The sequence below is a fragment of the Microcaecilia unicolor genome, chromosome 1 (genome assembly GCF_901765095.1).
Source record: "Microcaecilia unicolor chromosome 1, aMicUni1.1, whole genome shotgun sequence".
Taxonomy (NCBI): Eukaryota; Metazoa; Chordata; class Amphibia; order Gymnophiona; family Siphonopidae; genus Microcaecilia; species Microcaecilia unicolor.
The window spans coordinates 387,304,559-387,317,842 of NC_044031.1; the positions used below are offsets into that span (position 1 = coordinate 387,304,559).

Sequence of the window (13,284 nt, forward strand, 5' to 3'; positions counted from 1 at the left end):
ACTATTGAGGAAACTACACTTCTCCTTTCTTCCTCAAAATGTACCACCTGTTCCTCCGATCCCATCCCACCCACCTTCTCAATGCCATCTCTCCTGCTCTTATTCCTTTTATCTGTCACATTCTCAACCTCTCACTTTCCACTGCGACTGTCCCTGCTGCCTTTAAACATGCTGTGGTCACACCTCTCCTTATGAAGCCTTCACTTGACCATACTTGTCCCTCTAATTACCGACCCATCTCCCTCCTCCCTTTTCTCTCCAAATTACTTGAGCATGCTGTCCACCCCGGCTGCCTTGATTTTCTCTCCTCACATGGTATTCTTGACCCACTACAATCTGGTTTTCGCCCTCTCCACTCAACCGAAACTAAAGTCTCCAATGACCTATTACTGGCTAAATCCAGAGGTCTCTATTTCATCCTCATTCTTCTTGATCTTTCCGCTGCTTTTGACACTGTCAATCACAGCATACTTCTCGATAACCTGTCCTCACTTGGATTCCAGGACTCTGTCCTTTCCTGATTCTCTTCCTACCTCTCCCTCCGCACCTTCAGTGTTCACTCTGGTGGATCCTCTTCTACTTCTATCTGCCTGAGGGTTCTGTTCTTGGTCCCCTCCTCTTTTCTATCTACACTTCTTCCCTTGGTTCATTAATCTCATCCCATGGCTTTTTCTACCATCTCTATGCTGATGACTCCCAAATCTACCTTTCTACCCCTGATAATCACCTTCCATCTAGATCAAAGTTTCAGCACGCTTGTCTGACATTGCTGTCTGGATGTCTCAACGCCACCTGAAATTAATTATGACCAAAACCGAGCTTCTCATTTTCCCCCCTAAACCCACCTCCCCGCTCCCCCCATTTTCTATTTCTGATGATGGCTCTCTCATTCTCCCTGTCTCCTCAGCTCGAAACCTTGGGGTCATCTTTGACTTCTCTCTCCTTCTCTACTCATATCCAACAGATTGCCAAGACCTGTCCTTTCTTTCTTTACAACATCCGTAAAATCCGCCCCTTTCTTTCCGAGCACTCTACCAAAACCCTCATCCACACCAGTCAACTCTCGTTTGGACTACTGCAATCTGCTTCTTGCTGGCCTCCCACTTAGTCACCTCTCCCCTCTCCAGTCGGTTCAAAACTCTGCTGCCCGTCTCGTCTTCCGCCAGGGTCGCTTTACTCATACTACCCCCTCTCCTCAAGTCGCTTCACTGGCTCCCTATCCGTTTTCGCATCCTGTTCACACTTCTTCTACTGATCTATAAATGTACTCACTCTGCTGCTCCCCAGTATCTCTCCACACTCGTCCTCCCATACACCCCTTCCCGTGCACTCCGTTCCATGGATAAATCCTTATCTGTTCCCTTCTCCACTACTGCCAACTCCAGACTTCGCTCCTTCTGACTCGCTGCACCTACACCTGGGATAGGCTTCCTGAGCCCCTACGTCTTGCCCCATCCTTGACCATCTTTAAATCTAGATTGAAAGCCCACCTCTTTAACATTGCTTTTGACTTGTAACCACTCGCCCCACCTACCCTCCTCTCCTCCTTCCTCTACACATTAATTTATTTGCTTGCTTTATTTTTTTGTCTATTAGATTGTAAGCTTTTTGAGCAGGGACTTTCTTCTATGTTTGGGCAGCGCTGTGTATGCTTTGTAGCGCTATAGAAATGCTAAATAGTAGCAGTAGTAGTAGTTTCAGTGTATTATCGACGACGACACCCAGATCCCTTTCTTGGTCCGTAACTCCTAATGTGGAACCTTGCATGACGTAGCTATAATTCGGGTTCTTTTTTCCCCACATGCATCACCCTGCACTTGCTCACATTAAATGTCATCTGCCATTTAGTCGCCCAGTCTCCCAGTCTCGTAAGGTCCTTCTGTAATTTTTCACAATCCTGTCGCGAGTTAACGACGTTGAATAACTTTGTGTCATCAGCAAATTTAATTACCTCGCTAGTTACTCCCATCTCTAAATCATTTATAAATATATTAAAAAGCAGCGGTCCTAGCACAGACCCCTGAGGAACCCCACTAACTACCCTTCTCTATTGTAAATACTGCCCATTTAACCCCACTCTCTGTTTCCTATACTTCAACCAGTTTTTAATCCACAATAGGACATTTCCTTCTATCCCATGACCCTCCAATTTCCTCTGTAGCCTTTCATGAGGTACCTTGTCAAACGCCTTTTGAAAATCCAGATACACAATATCAACCGGCTCCCCTTTGTCCACGTTTGTTTACTCCTTCAAAGAATTGAAATAAATTGATCAGGCAAGATTTCCCCACACAAAAGCGTGCTGACTTGGTCTCAGTAATCCATGTCCTTGGATGTGCTCTGTAATTTTGTATTTAATAATAGCCTCTACCATTTTCTCTGGCACCGACATCAGACTCACCGATCTATAATTTCCTGGATCTCTGGAACCTTTTGTAAAAATCGGCATTACATTGGTCACCCTCCAATCTTCCGGTACCACGCTCGATTTTAAGGATAAATTGCATATCACTAACAGTAGCTCCGCAAGCTCATTTTTCAGTTCTATCAGTACTATGGGGTGAATACCATCCGGTCCAGATTTGCTACTCTTCAGTTTGTAGAGCTGCCCCATTACATCCTCCAGGTTTACAGAGGATTCATTAAGTTTCTCCGACTCGTCAGCTTCGAATAACATTTCCGGCACCGGTATCCCACCCAAATTTTCTTCGGTGAAGACCGAAGCAAAGAATTCATTTAATCTGTCCGCTACAGCTTTGTCTTCCCTGATCGCCCCTTTTTTACTCCTCGGTCATCTAGTGGTCCAACCGATTCTTTTGCCGGCTTCCTGCTTTTAATATACCGAAAATTTTTTTTGCTATGTAGGCTTGAGCCACCATAGCCCAGCCGCTTGTAGTCTGTGTCTTCGCATGAAGAAACGGACTCAAGTGTCTCGAGAGGCCCATTGAGAGAAGCTTTTTGGGGCTAGGTCCGGTCCTTCAATATCGACGTCGGGAGCGAATGTAATGGCTGTGGAACGACCAACTCGTGCTGGGAGCAGTGAGGCATCAAGTGGGTCTCCACCTGTCTCGAGGCCTCCTGTTATGCTGCCCCCCCCCCCCCCCCCGGGGATCGACCTTCGTCGGACCCGGCCCCAAGGAGACATGAGGATTCCACGTCTTCCTCAATGATGGGTGTCGAGCGAAGGCGAAGAAGCACCGTCATCGTTCTTCTTCGACACGTGCCGGGAGCTCCGGGACGTCGAGAGGATCGCTCTCCCTCTATTCAGGAGGTGCCGATGCGTCGGTCTTGCAGCCCAGTATCTGCTTCCGAGCCTCGACAGATTCTGCAACCGGCTCCTATACAGATCCTGCAGCCTTGTCAGACGGTGGGTCTCGACGAGCGCATCAGTGCCCTGCTTCCAGAGCTTCTGGAAGGATTACTGCGCCAGGCTGCTTCGGTTTCGGGGGTGCTTGTGCCTTCCGTACCGTCCGCTGCAGTGGTATCTGGCCCATAGCCTGTGGTGAGGTCCCCGACCTCGGTGCCGCCTGCAGCATTGGTCTCTGCTGCCACCCAGGTCGACTCCCCTTCGATGTCGGTAGAGGAAGCTTCACTGCAGTCCAGGCAGGCGTCAACTTCTCGGCACTGCCATCGAGGACATTGTTCCTTGGCGTCGAGGCAGGCTCAGTTTCTGACTGCTCTGAGAGATGTCCGATACTGAAAATGAGCATTCGTGGGAGGAAGAGGAGGATTCCAGGTACTTTTCATCTGATGAGTCCTATGGGATTCCTTCTGAACCTTCTCTTCCACCAGAAAGGAGACTCTGTCCATTGGAGAGTCTATCCTTTACCTCCTTTGTCCGGGAAATGGCTGCGGCTATTCCCTTCCCTATGGAGGTTGAGGATGAGTCCAGAGCTGAGATGCTCGAGGTCCTGGATTATCCTTCTTCACCTAGAGAGGCTGCAACGGCTCTTTGCATAATATACTGAAGGAAGTCCTTATGCGAAACTGGTCGTTCCCTCTGTCTAATCCCATGATCTCGAAAAGAACTGAATCCCAATAATTGGTCCACGGGGAGCCTGGATTGATGAAGTCTCAGCTACCACACAATTCCATGGTGGTGGACTCCGCTTTCAAAGAGCCAAGAGTACTAGGGACTATGCCTCAGTGCCCCCAGGCAGAGAATCTAGAATTTTGGACTCTTTTGGGAGGAAGGCGTATCAGGCCGCTATGCTCGCTGCCAAAATCAAAGACATACCAGCTCTTCACGAGCATCCACTTGTGGAACTCTTGTGAGGCAACTGTCTAGCTTGGTTGATGCACACCCTACGGAGCAGGCCAAGCCTTTTTGCCAGGTGGTCAGGCAGCAGAAGGCGTGTCGAAAATTCCTGGCCAGGGGTACTTTTGATGCTGTCCAAGGTATAGTGATGCGCAGACTCTCATGGCTGCGTGTCTCTGACCTGGATCATTCGGTCTAGCAGCGGATGACGGATGTTCCTTGCCAGGGGGATAACCTTTTTGGTGAGAAAGTAGAGGATCTGGTTGACAAGAAGCACAATGATGCTATGGATGCTCTCTCCTGCCAGGCGTCTTCTGCTACTACCTCCTCATCTAGGAGGGTTTTTTTGGAGGGAAGAGTGCTCCCTATTCCTATGCTAGGTGTAGGTACACTCCTCAGCAGCTTGCCCAGGCTCAGTCCCAGCGCGCTCGTTCTCGTCAACAGTGTGCTCCTAAGGCCTCTGCAGCTCCCAAGGAAGAGCAAGGGATGGGCTTTTGACTGGCTCCAGTTCAGCATAGCCTCAGTAAAAGTGTCCGTGCCGGACGACTTGCTGGTTGGGGAGAGGTTGATATTTTTTCACCAAAGGTAGCCTCTCATAATCTCCGACCGGTGGGTTCTTCAAATAGTCCGGTCAGAATACACCCTCAATCTGGAATCCAAACCTCAAAATTGTCCACAGGGAGCTCATTCTTACAGTTCCCGTCACAAACAGGTACTTGCAGAGGAACTCTCCGCCCTTCGGAAGGCCCAAGTGGTTGAACCCGTTCCACCAGGGGAAGAAGGGCTGGGATTCTATTCCAGGTACTTCCTTGTGCAAAAGAAAACAAGGGGGATGTGTCCCATCCTAGACCTAAGGGCCATGAACAAACTTCTTATCCGAAAAAAGTTCAGGATGGTTTCCCTGGGCACCCTTCTTCCCATGATTCAGGAAAACGATTGGCTATGCTCTCTGGACTTAAAGGATGCTTACACACACATCTCAATACTTCCAGCTCACAGGAAGTATCTTCGATTTCGGCTTGGAACACAGCACTTTTCAGTACCATGTGCTGCCTTTTGGCCTGGCATCTGCGCCCAGAGTGTTTACCAAATTGTGTCGCTGTAGTCGCAGCGTCGCTACGCAGACTGGGAGTGCATGTGTTTCCTTATTTTGACGCCTGGCTGGTGAAGAGTACTTCGAAGGAGGGTGCTCTGGAGTACATGCGAATGATTTGGGTGCTAGAGCTACTGGGGTTCGTCATAAATTATCCCAAGTCCCATCTCACCCCAGTTCAAGCATTGGAATTCATTGGAGCCCTGTTGAACACTCAGACCGCTCGAGCTTATCTTCCTGAGACAAGGGAGGACAATCTTCTGTCCATGGTGCCCATGGTTCGAGCGTCTCAGCAGGTCACGGCTCGGCAGATGTTGAGACTTCTGGGGCACATGGCCTCCACAGTTCTTGTCACGCCCATGGCATGTCTACATATGAGATCAGCTCAATGGACCCTAGCTTCCCAGTGGTTTCAAGCTGCAGGGGATATAGAGGATGTCATCCAACTGTCCACCAGCTTTCAGAATTCTCTCCACTGGTGGACAATTCGATCCAGTTTGACCATGGGACGACCTCTCCAAGTTCCTCAGCCATGAAAAGTGGTGATGACGGATGCATCGCTCCTGGGGTGGGGCGCTCATGTAGATGGGCTCCACACTCAGGGAGCCTGGTCCTTTCAGAAAAGAGGTCTGCAGATCAACCTCCTGGAATTAAGAGCAATATGGAACGCTCTAAAGGCTTTCAGAGATCAGCTGCCCAACCAAATCATTTTAATTCAGACAGACAATCAGGTTGCCATGTATTATACCAACAAGCAGGAGGGCACCGGATCTTGCCCTCTGTGTCAGGAAGTTGTCCAGATGTGGCTTTGGGCTTGCCGTCATGGCATGTTCCTCCAAGCCACTTATCTGGCAGGTGTAAACAACAAGTCTGGCTGACAGGTATTTATTTTCTCAGAATCTGCCTTTGCTAATCAGGCAGTGGAAGCAGTGGCCCGTCTCATCTCTCTTGGCAAAGTTACATATGCCCTCCAAATATCTAGCTTTCCCAACCTTGAATCTGCTCATGGCAGTTCAGTACAGGCTCAGCCGTAGCTAAGTCTGTAATTAAAGAGGAACCCAGTTTTAATTAAAGAGATATAGTTTATTAGTATTAATTAGCATTGATACATTACCCAATAATGAGGATACCAGCAATTCAGTCAATCATACAGTGGAACAGAATCACACGACACATCAGCTTTCGGTGGTACTCTGTCTCTCTCCTCCATCAGCATCTGCCTCTGTATCTGCGTCTGTCTCTCTCTGTCTCTCCTTCTGCGTCTTACACTTCTCGGGGTACTTCCTTTATACTGTCTCAACCCAATGGATTCCAATGGGATCCAGCTTTGTCAGCAGAACTTGCTATCCCTTATCAGTTGATAAGGAACCGATAAGGGTGACTTCATTAGGTCCCAGGTTCCAACTATACACAAAAGGGGTGCAAAGCACAGGTGGCGAGATGACTTCATCGGTCATTCTGCTCTTCTCAGCTATTCTCAGCTCCCCCTCCCTCTGAGTACTCTCTAACTACGTACATCTACCCCCTTATCTACTTTCATTAACCCAAAACATCTTTCATGACTCTTCACTGATGCCAGTCCCAGGCATGTTTATAAGAGCAAAGGACCCCCTCCTGTGCCAGCTCCCTGAGAACTCAGTTCAGCTTGTGCTGCAGAAAAATGTATTTTGTATCAGAGATGACTTTGGATTTTTAAGAGAAGCCCAGCTCTTATGAGCCATTTGCTTGTAGAGGCCTAGCTCTTTAGCCTGAGCCATTGACCTGTATTTTACTGAGAGCAAGGGCGGCCATATATATATGCACAGGTTGAGCAGGGTAATGCAACCTCACGAGTGGTCACTGAACATGGGTGTAGTCCGCAAGATCTTCCAAGCGTGGGGCACCCCCTCGGTGGATCTTTTTGCAACTCAGATCAATCACAAAGTCCCTCAGTTCTGTTCCAGGCTTCAGGCCCACGACAGACTAGCGTTAGATGCCTTTCTCCTTCCTTGGGGGACAGGCCTTTTGTATGCGTATCCTCCCAGATTTTGCTGAAACTCAAACAAGATTGCGGAACCATGATCCTGATTGCACGTTTCTGGCCTCGTCAGATTTGGTTTCCTCTTCTTCTGGAGTTGTCCTCCAAAGAACCGTGGAGATTGGACTGTTTTCCAACACTCAGAACATGGGGTCACTACTGCATCCCAACCTCCAGTCTCTGGCTGTCACGGCCTGGATGTTGAGAGCTTAGAATTCGCCTCCTTGGGTTTTTCAGAGGGTGTCTCCTCAGTCTTGCTTGCTTCCAGGAAGGATTCGACGAAGAGGTGTTACTCTTTCAAATGGAGGAGGTTTGTAGTCTGGTGTGACAGAAAGGCCCTAGGTCCTCTTTCTTGTCCTACACAGACCCTGCTTGAATACTTTCTACATTTGTCAGTCTGATCTCAAGACCAACTCCGTAAGAGTTCACCTTAGTGCGATTAGTGCTTTTCATCGGCATGTAGAGGGTAAGCCTGTCTCTGGACAGCTTTTAGTTGTTCGCTTCATGAGAGGTTTGCTTTTGTCAAAACCCCCTGTCAAACCTCCACCAGTGTCATGGGATCTCAATGTTGTTCTCACCCAGCTGATTAAAACTCCTTTTGAGCCACTGAATTCCTGCCACCTGAAGTACTGGACCTGGAAAGTCATTTTCTTGGTGGCTGTTACTTCAGCTCGTAGGGTTAGTGAGCTTCAGCCTTAGTACTGCATGCACCTTATATTAAATTTTATCACAACAGAGTAGTCCTTCGCACTCACCCTAAGTTCCTGCCAAAGGTGATGTCGGAGTTCCATCTGAACCAGTCAATTGTCTTGCTAACATTCTTTCTCCATCCTCATACCTGCCCTGGCGAAAGCAGTTTGCACACCTTGGATTGCAAAAGAGCATTGGCCTTTTATGTGAAGTGGACAAAGCCCTTTAGACAGGCTGCCCAGTTGTTTCTTTTGATCCCATCAGGAGGGGAGTCGCCATCGGAAAACGCACAATCTCCAATTGGCTAGCAGATTGCATAATCCTTCACTTACGCCCAAGCTGGGCTGATTCTGGAGGGCCATGTCATGGTTCACAATGTTAGAGCCATGGCTTCGTCAGTGACTCACTTTGCCTCCATTGAGGAGATTTGCAAGGCTACAACGTGGTCATCAGTCCACACATTCACATCTCACTACTGCCTTCAGCAGGATACCTGACGCGACAGTCAGTTTGGGCAGTTGGTGCTGCAGAATCTATTCGGGGTTTAGAATCCAACTCCACCCCCCTAGACCCATTTTTGTTCTGTTCCAGGCTGCACTCTGTTAGTTGTTTATGGTTTCAGGTCAATCTATGTTATGTCCTTGCCGTTGTGAGGACCAATTGACGTTAGCGTTTAACTTTAAAAAAGGAGACTCTGATAAACTGAGAAGAACGGTTAAAAAAAACTTAGGGGCCAACTGAGAGGGTAAAAACTATATAACAGGCATGGACACTGTTCAAAAATACCATCCTGGAGGCCCAGGCCAAAGATATTATGTGAATTAGAAAAGAAAGATGGAAGTCCAAAAGACAGCTGGCATGGTTGAAAAGTGGGGTGAAGGAAGCTAATAGGGCAGAAGGAACCGTCTAAAAATAACAAGAAGCAGCATAAGGAGTGTCAAAGCAAATGCAAGGCGTAGATAAAGAAGGCCAAGAGGGATTACGAAAAAAAAGATAGTATTAGAGGTAAAAAAACATAGCAGAATCTGTCGAGGCTCGGAAGCAGATACTGGGCTGCAAGACCGACGCATCGGCACCTCCTGAATAGAGGGAGAGCGATCCTCTCGACGTCCCGGAGCTCCCGGCACGTGTCGAAGAAGAACGATGACGGTGCTTCTTCGCCTTCGCTCGACACCCATCATTGAGACTCCTCGGTACCGATGAGGAAGACGTGGAATCCTCATGTCTCCTTGGGGCCGGGTCCGACGAAGGTCGATCCCGGGGGGGGGGGGGGGGGGGGGGGGGGCAGCATAACAGGAGGCCTCGAGACAGGTGGAGACCCACTTGATGCCTCACTGCTCCCAGCACGAGTTGGTCGTTCCACAGCCATTACACATTCGCTCCCGACGTCGATGTCGATATTGAAGGACCGGACCTAGCCCCAAAAAGCTTCTCTCAATGGGCCTCTCGAGACACTTGAGTCCGTTTCTTCATGCGAAGACACAGACTACAAGCGGCTGGGCTATGGTGGCTCAAGCCTGCCTGCCTCACGAATTAGCCGCCCTCCCAGGGCCCAAGGTGAGGGGGCACATTTTAGCCCTCCCCCCCCCCCCCCGCTGCCAACTTTGACCGCCCCCCCCCCCCCCGCTGCCGACCCTCTCGATCCCCCACCTCCAACCCTCCCCCGCCGCCGCCTACCTTTGCTGGCGGGAGACCCCAACCCCCGCCAGCTGAGGTCTTCTTCTTCCCGCGAAATGAATTTGTTCAGTTTCTGAGTGACATCAGATTCGCAGAACTCAGAAACTGAACAAAGCCATTTCATGGGAAGAGGACCTCGGCTGGCGGGGGTTGGGGCTACACGCCAGTAAAGGTAGGCGACAGCGGGGGAGGGTTGGCGGCAGGAGGGGGGGTCGAAAAGGTCGTCGGCAGGGGGAACTAGGAGGGACGGACGGACCCTGAAACTCGGAAGGAGGGAGGGAGGGAGACCCTGAAACTGAGGGAGGGAGGACGACCCTGGAACTGGGAGACGGAGGGGCCCTGGCACACACTCTCATTCTCACACACACTCTCTCACAGACACACTCGTACCTAATCTCAGTCTCTCTCTCTCACACACACTCGCACATTCACTCTCTCTTCTCTCACAGTCACTCACACACACACTCTCTCTCAAACATACACACTCCGAGGAAAACCTTGCTAGCGCCAGTTTCATGTGTGTCAGAAACGGGCCTTTTTTTTACTAGTTTTATATATTTTGCTTGCAAAATGCTGGTTCCCAGGCCAACACAGATGTCGACCCACATGTGAGAACAAGCAGCCTGCTTGTCCTCGGAGAATAATAGATATTTCTTAAAAAATAATAGCTCTAACACATCCTGAACGATGTAAGTCACTATTAAGGATGCTGGAAGGGCCAAACAATTTTTTTTTAATTAGTTTCGGTATTATTCAGACATTCACGTGACTTGCATCAGAAGGATGGAACGAGTTAGAGGAAATTGGGGGTGATAGGATGTATTAGATAGGTTATCTTGGAGATATTTTGTATTAAGAGAAGTTCTCATCACCCTTTTTGATTGGTATTATTTGAGGGGTTATCATTTAGGGAAGAGTGAAGTTGGTTGGGGGGGGGGGGGGAGGGAGGGAGGAACATATATAGAGCTGGGAAGATTATTTACCAGAATGTAATCTTTTGACGGATTTGTCATGTTCTTTGGATGACGTTCAAGTTTGTAAATGATTTACCCAATAAAAAGATTTAAAGATAAAAAATAAACGTGTACGATTCTTTTAAAGCCCCCCTCTTTTTTTTTACAAAGCCGTGCTGGCGGCTACTGGTGCGGTAACGACGACACAGTCCACTGTGCAGCTTTCTAAAAGGGGGGCTAGAAATTTGTTGAAAATGTTTTTTAAACTGTTTTAATAATTAAAAATCAGAAAAATTGGATAAAGCATTTATATTATTAAGACCTAGGTTAGTGGGCATTAATACATTTTAATAAACTACTACTAATCATTTCTATAGCACTACTAGACGTAAAAGATCAATTAGACTAATGCCTAGCTATCTCACATAATTCCATTTTCTATTAATGGAAAGAAAAAGTGAAATATAGTACATATAAACAACTCAAAGCTGTTCTATTGTGATGTCATGACAAAATAATTTACAAAATAGAAAAAATAAATTAAAAAAGGATGCTTTAATAGCATTACATACCGCCAAGGTCTTGCCAGAACCAGTCTGTGCAATGCCCACCATGTCCCGACCGCTCAGAGCTAATGGAAAGCCCTGGCACTGAATAGGGGTTGGTTCTGAAAAATTTTGATCCATCAAAACGTCCATGACATACTCTACAAACAACAACAAAAAAAAGTTTTAAAATGTATTCATTCAACTCCCTTGTATATGGGCCAGATACACCAAGGTTTTTCCTCCATTTGAGGCAGTTTTCAAACTTTTTACATGTCTAATGCTTGTTTTATATGCAGAAAAAAGTGAAGTTGCTTACCTGTAATGTAGTTTATCCTTGGAGAGTGAGTCACACATACGAGCGTCATCATCCCTGATTGTAACAGTTTGGATCTATTTATTTAGATTTTGCTCACACCTTTTTCAGTAGTAGCTCAAGGTGAGTTACAGTCAGGTACACTGGATATTTCTCTGTCCCAGGAAGGCTCACAAGGTGAAATTAGGCCTTACCTGCTAATTTTCTTTCCTCTAGATCCTCCAGACCATTCAAGACGCTTGGGTTATACAAGTAGCCTGGCAGACCTTCTACTAACCAGTAAAACAGTAACAAAGCAGAGGAACAAAACACCTCAACCTAAACAAAACCCTGAATCCACACTCAGATCTCCTCCCCTTAAGACGGGGGAATTCAACTGCAGATGGGCACAAACGGTACCACAAACTGCCCTTAGTAAATCTCCAGGACCCAAATCACAGGAGCTACTAGAAATATCAGCAACTGAAGTCTAAAGAAAATATCATACTGAACTGTCTGATACTCTGGGAGGGCTCTTGAACGGTCTGGAGGATCTAGAGGAAAGAAAATTAGCAGGTAAGGCCTAATTTCACCTTCCTCAGCAATCCTCCAGACCATTCAAGACGCTTGGGACGTACCAAAGCAGTAAACACATCTAAGGGTGGGACCTGCGAAGCCCAGAGGACAGGACTGCAGCTCCAAAACTGGCATCCTCCCTTGCCTGTTCATTCACTCTGTAATGTTTGAGAAAAGAATGCAGGGAGGACCACACCGCCGCTCTACAAATATCCACCAGTGGAACAAAACTACTCTCTGCCCAAGAAGCCGCCATCCCCCTAGTGGAATGTGCCTTTAGCCCTACCGGCACCGTACGGCCATGCAATATGTTAAGCCGAAGAGATGGCATCCTTCAACCACCAAGCTACAGATGCCTTTGAAGCAGCCGCTCCCTTCTTGGGCCCACCATGAAGGACAAATAACTTGTCCGAAGATCTGAATTCCTCCGACCTGCGCAAGTAAACCTTCAACACTCTGCGCACATCCAATTTCGCCAAACGACGCTGAGAACCATCCCCCTTCCGGTCCCCCAAGACCGGCAACGAAATCACCTGATTGACATGAAAGGAGGAAACCACCTTAGGCAAAAACGAAGGGACTGGACACAGCGAAACCTTTTCCTTAGAAAACCACAGAAATGGAGGCCTACATGAAAGCTACCAAAAAGGCCACCTTCAAAGTAAGGTCTTTTATTGAACAAGACTCCAAGGGCTCAAAAGGAGAACCCGCCAAAGAGTCAAGAACGATATTAAGATCCCACTGAGGCACTACCGGCCTCTGAGGAGGACGAAGCAACTTCACCCCCCTCAAAAAACGGACCACATCCGGGGAAGACGCAACCGACCTGCCCTGCACCTTACCCCGAAAACACGTCAAAGCAGCCAGCTGCACCTTCAAAGATGACAATGAAAGGCCCTTCTCAAAACCATCCTGCAAGAAATTTAAAATGCACGACACAGAAGCTGTCGAAGGGATACACGCCCGGTTCCCACACCAATCTTCAAATATGCGCCACAGAGGCACATAAGCCAAAGACGTCGAACGTTTGCAAGACTGCAGCATTGTCTGAATCACCTGAGGAGAAAACCCTTTCCTTCACAACCGTTCCCTCTCAAGGGCCACACCGTAAAAGAGAACCGAGCCGGATCCGGCATGACAATTGGACCCTGACACAACAGCACCGAGCCCCCCCAGCCGC

General features: G+C 48.1%; 1 protein-coding gene across 1 annotated transcript in view; it reads right to left on the reverse strand.

Moving 5' to 3' along the window:
• DDX17 (DEAD-box helicase 17) overlaps positions 1–13,284 on the reverse strand; it is a 277,343-nt gene that overhangs the window by 155,921 nt on the left and 108,138 nt on the right. Inside the window, exon 4 of the mRNA XM_030210742.1 lies at positions 11,261–11,394. Within this exon, the coding sequence (XP_030066602.1) occupies positions 11,261–11,394 (134 nt within the window). The remainder of the gene's footprint in view (positions 1–11,260; positions 11,395–13,284) is intronic.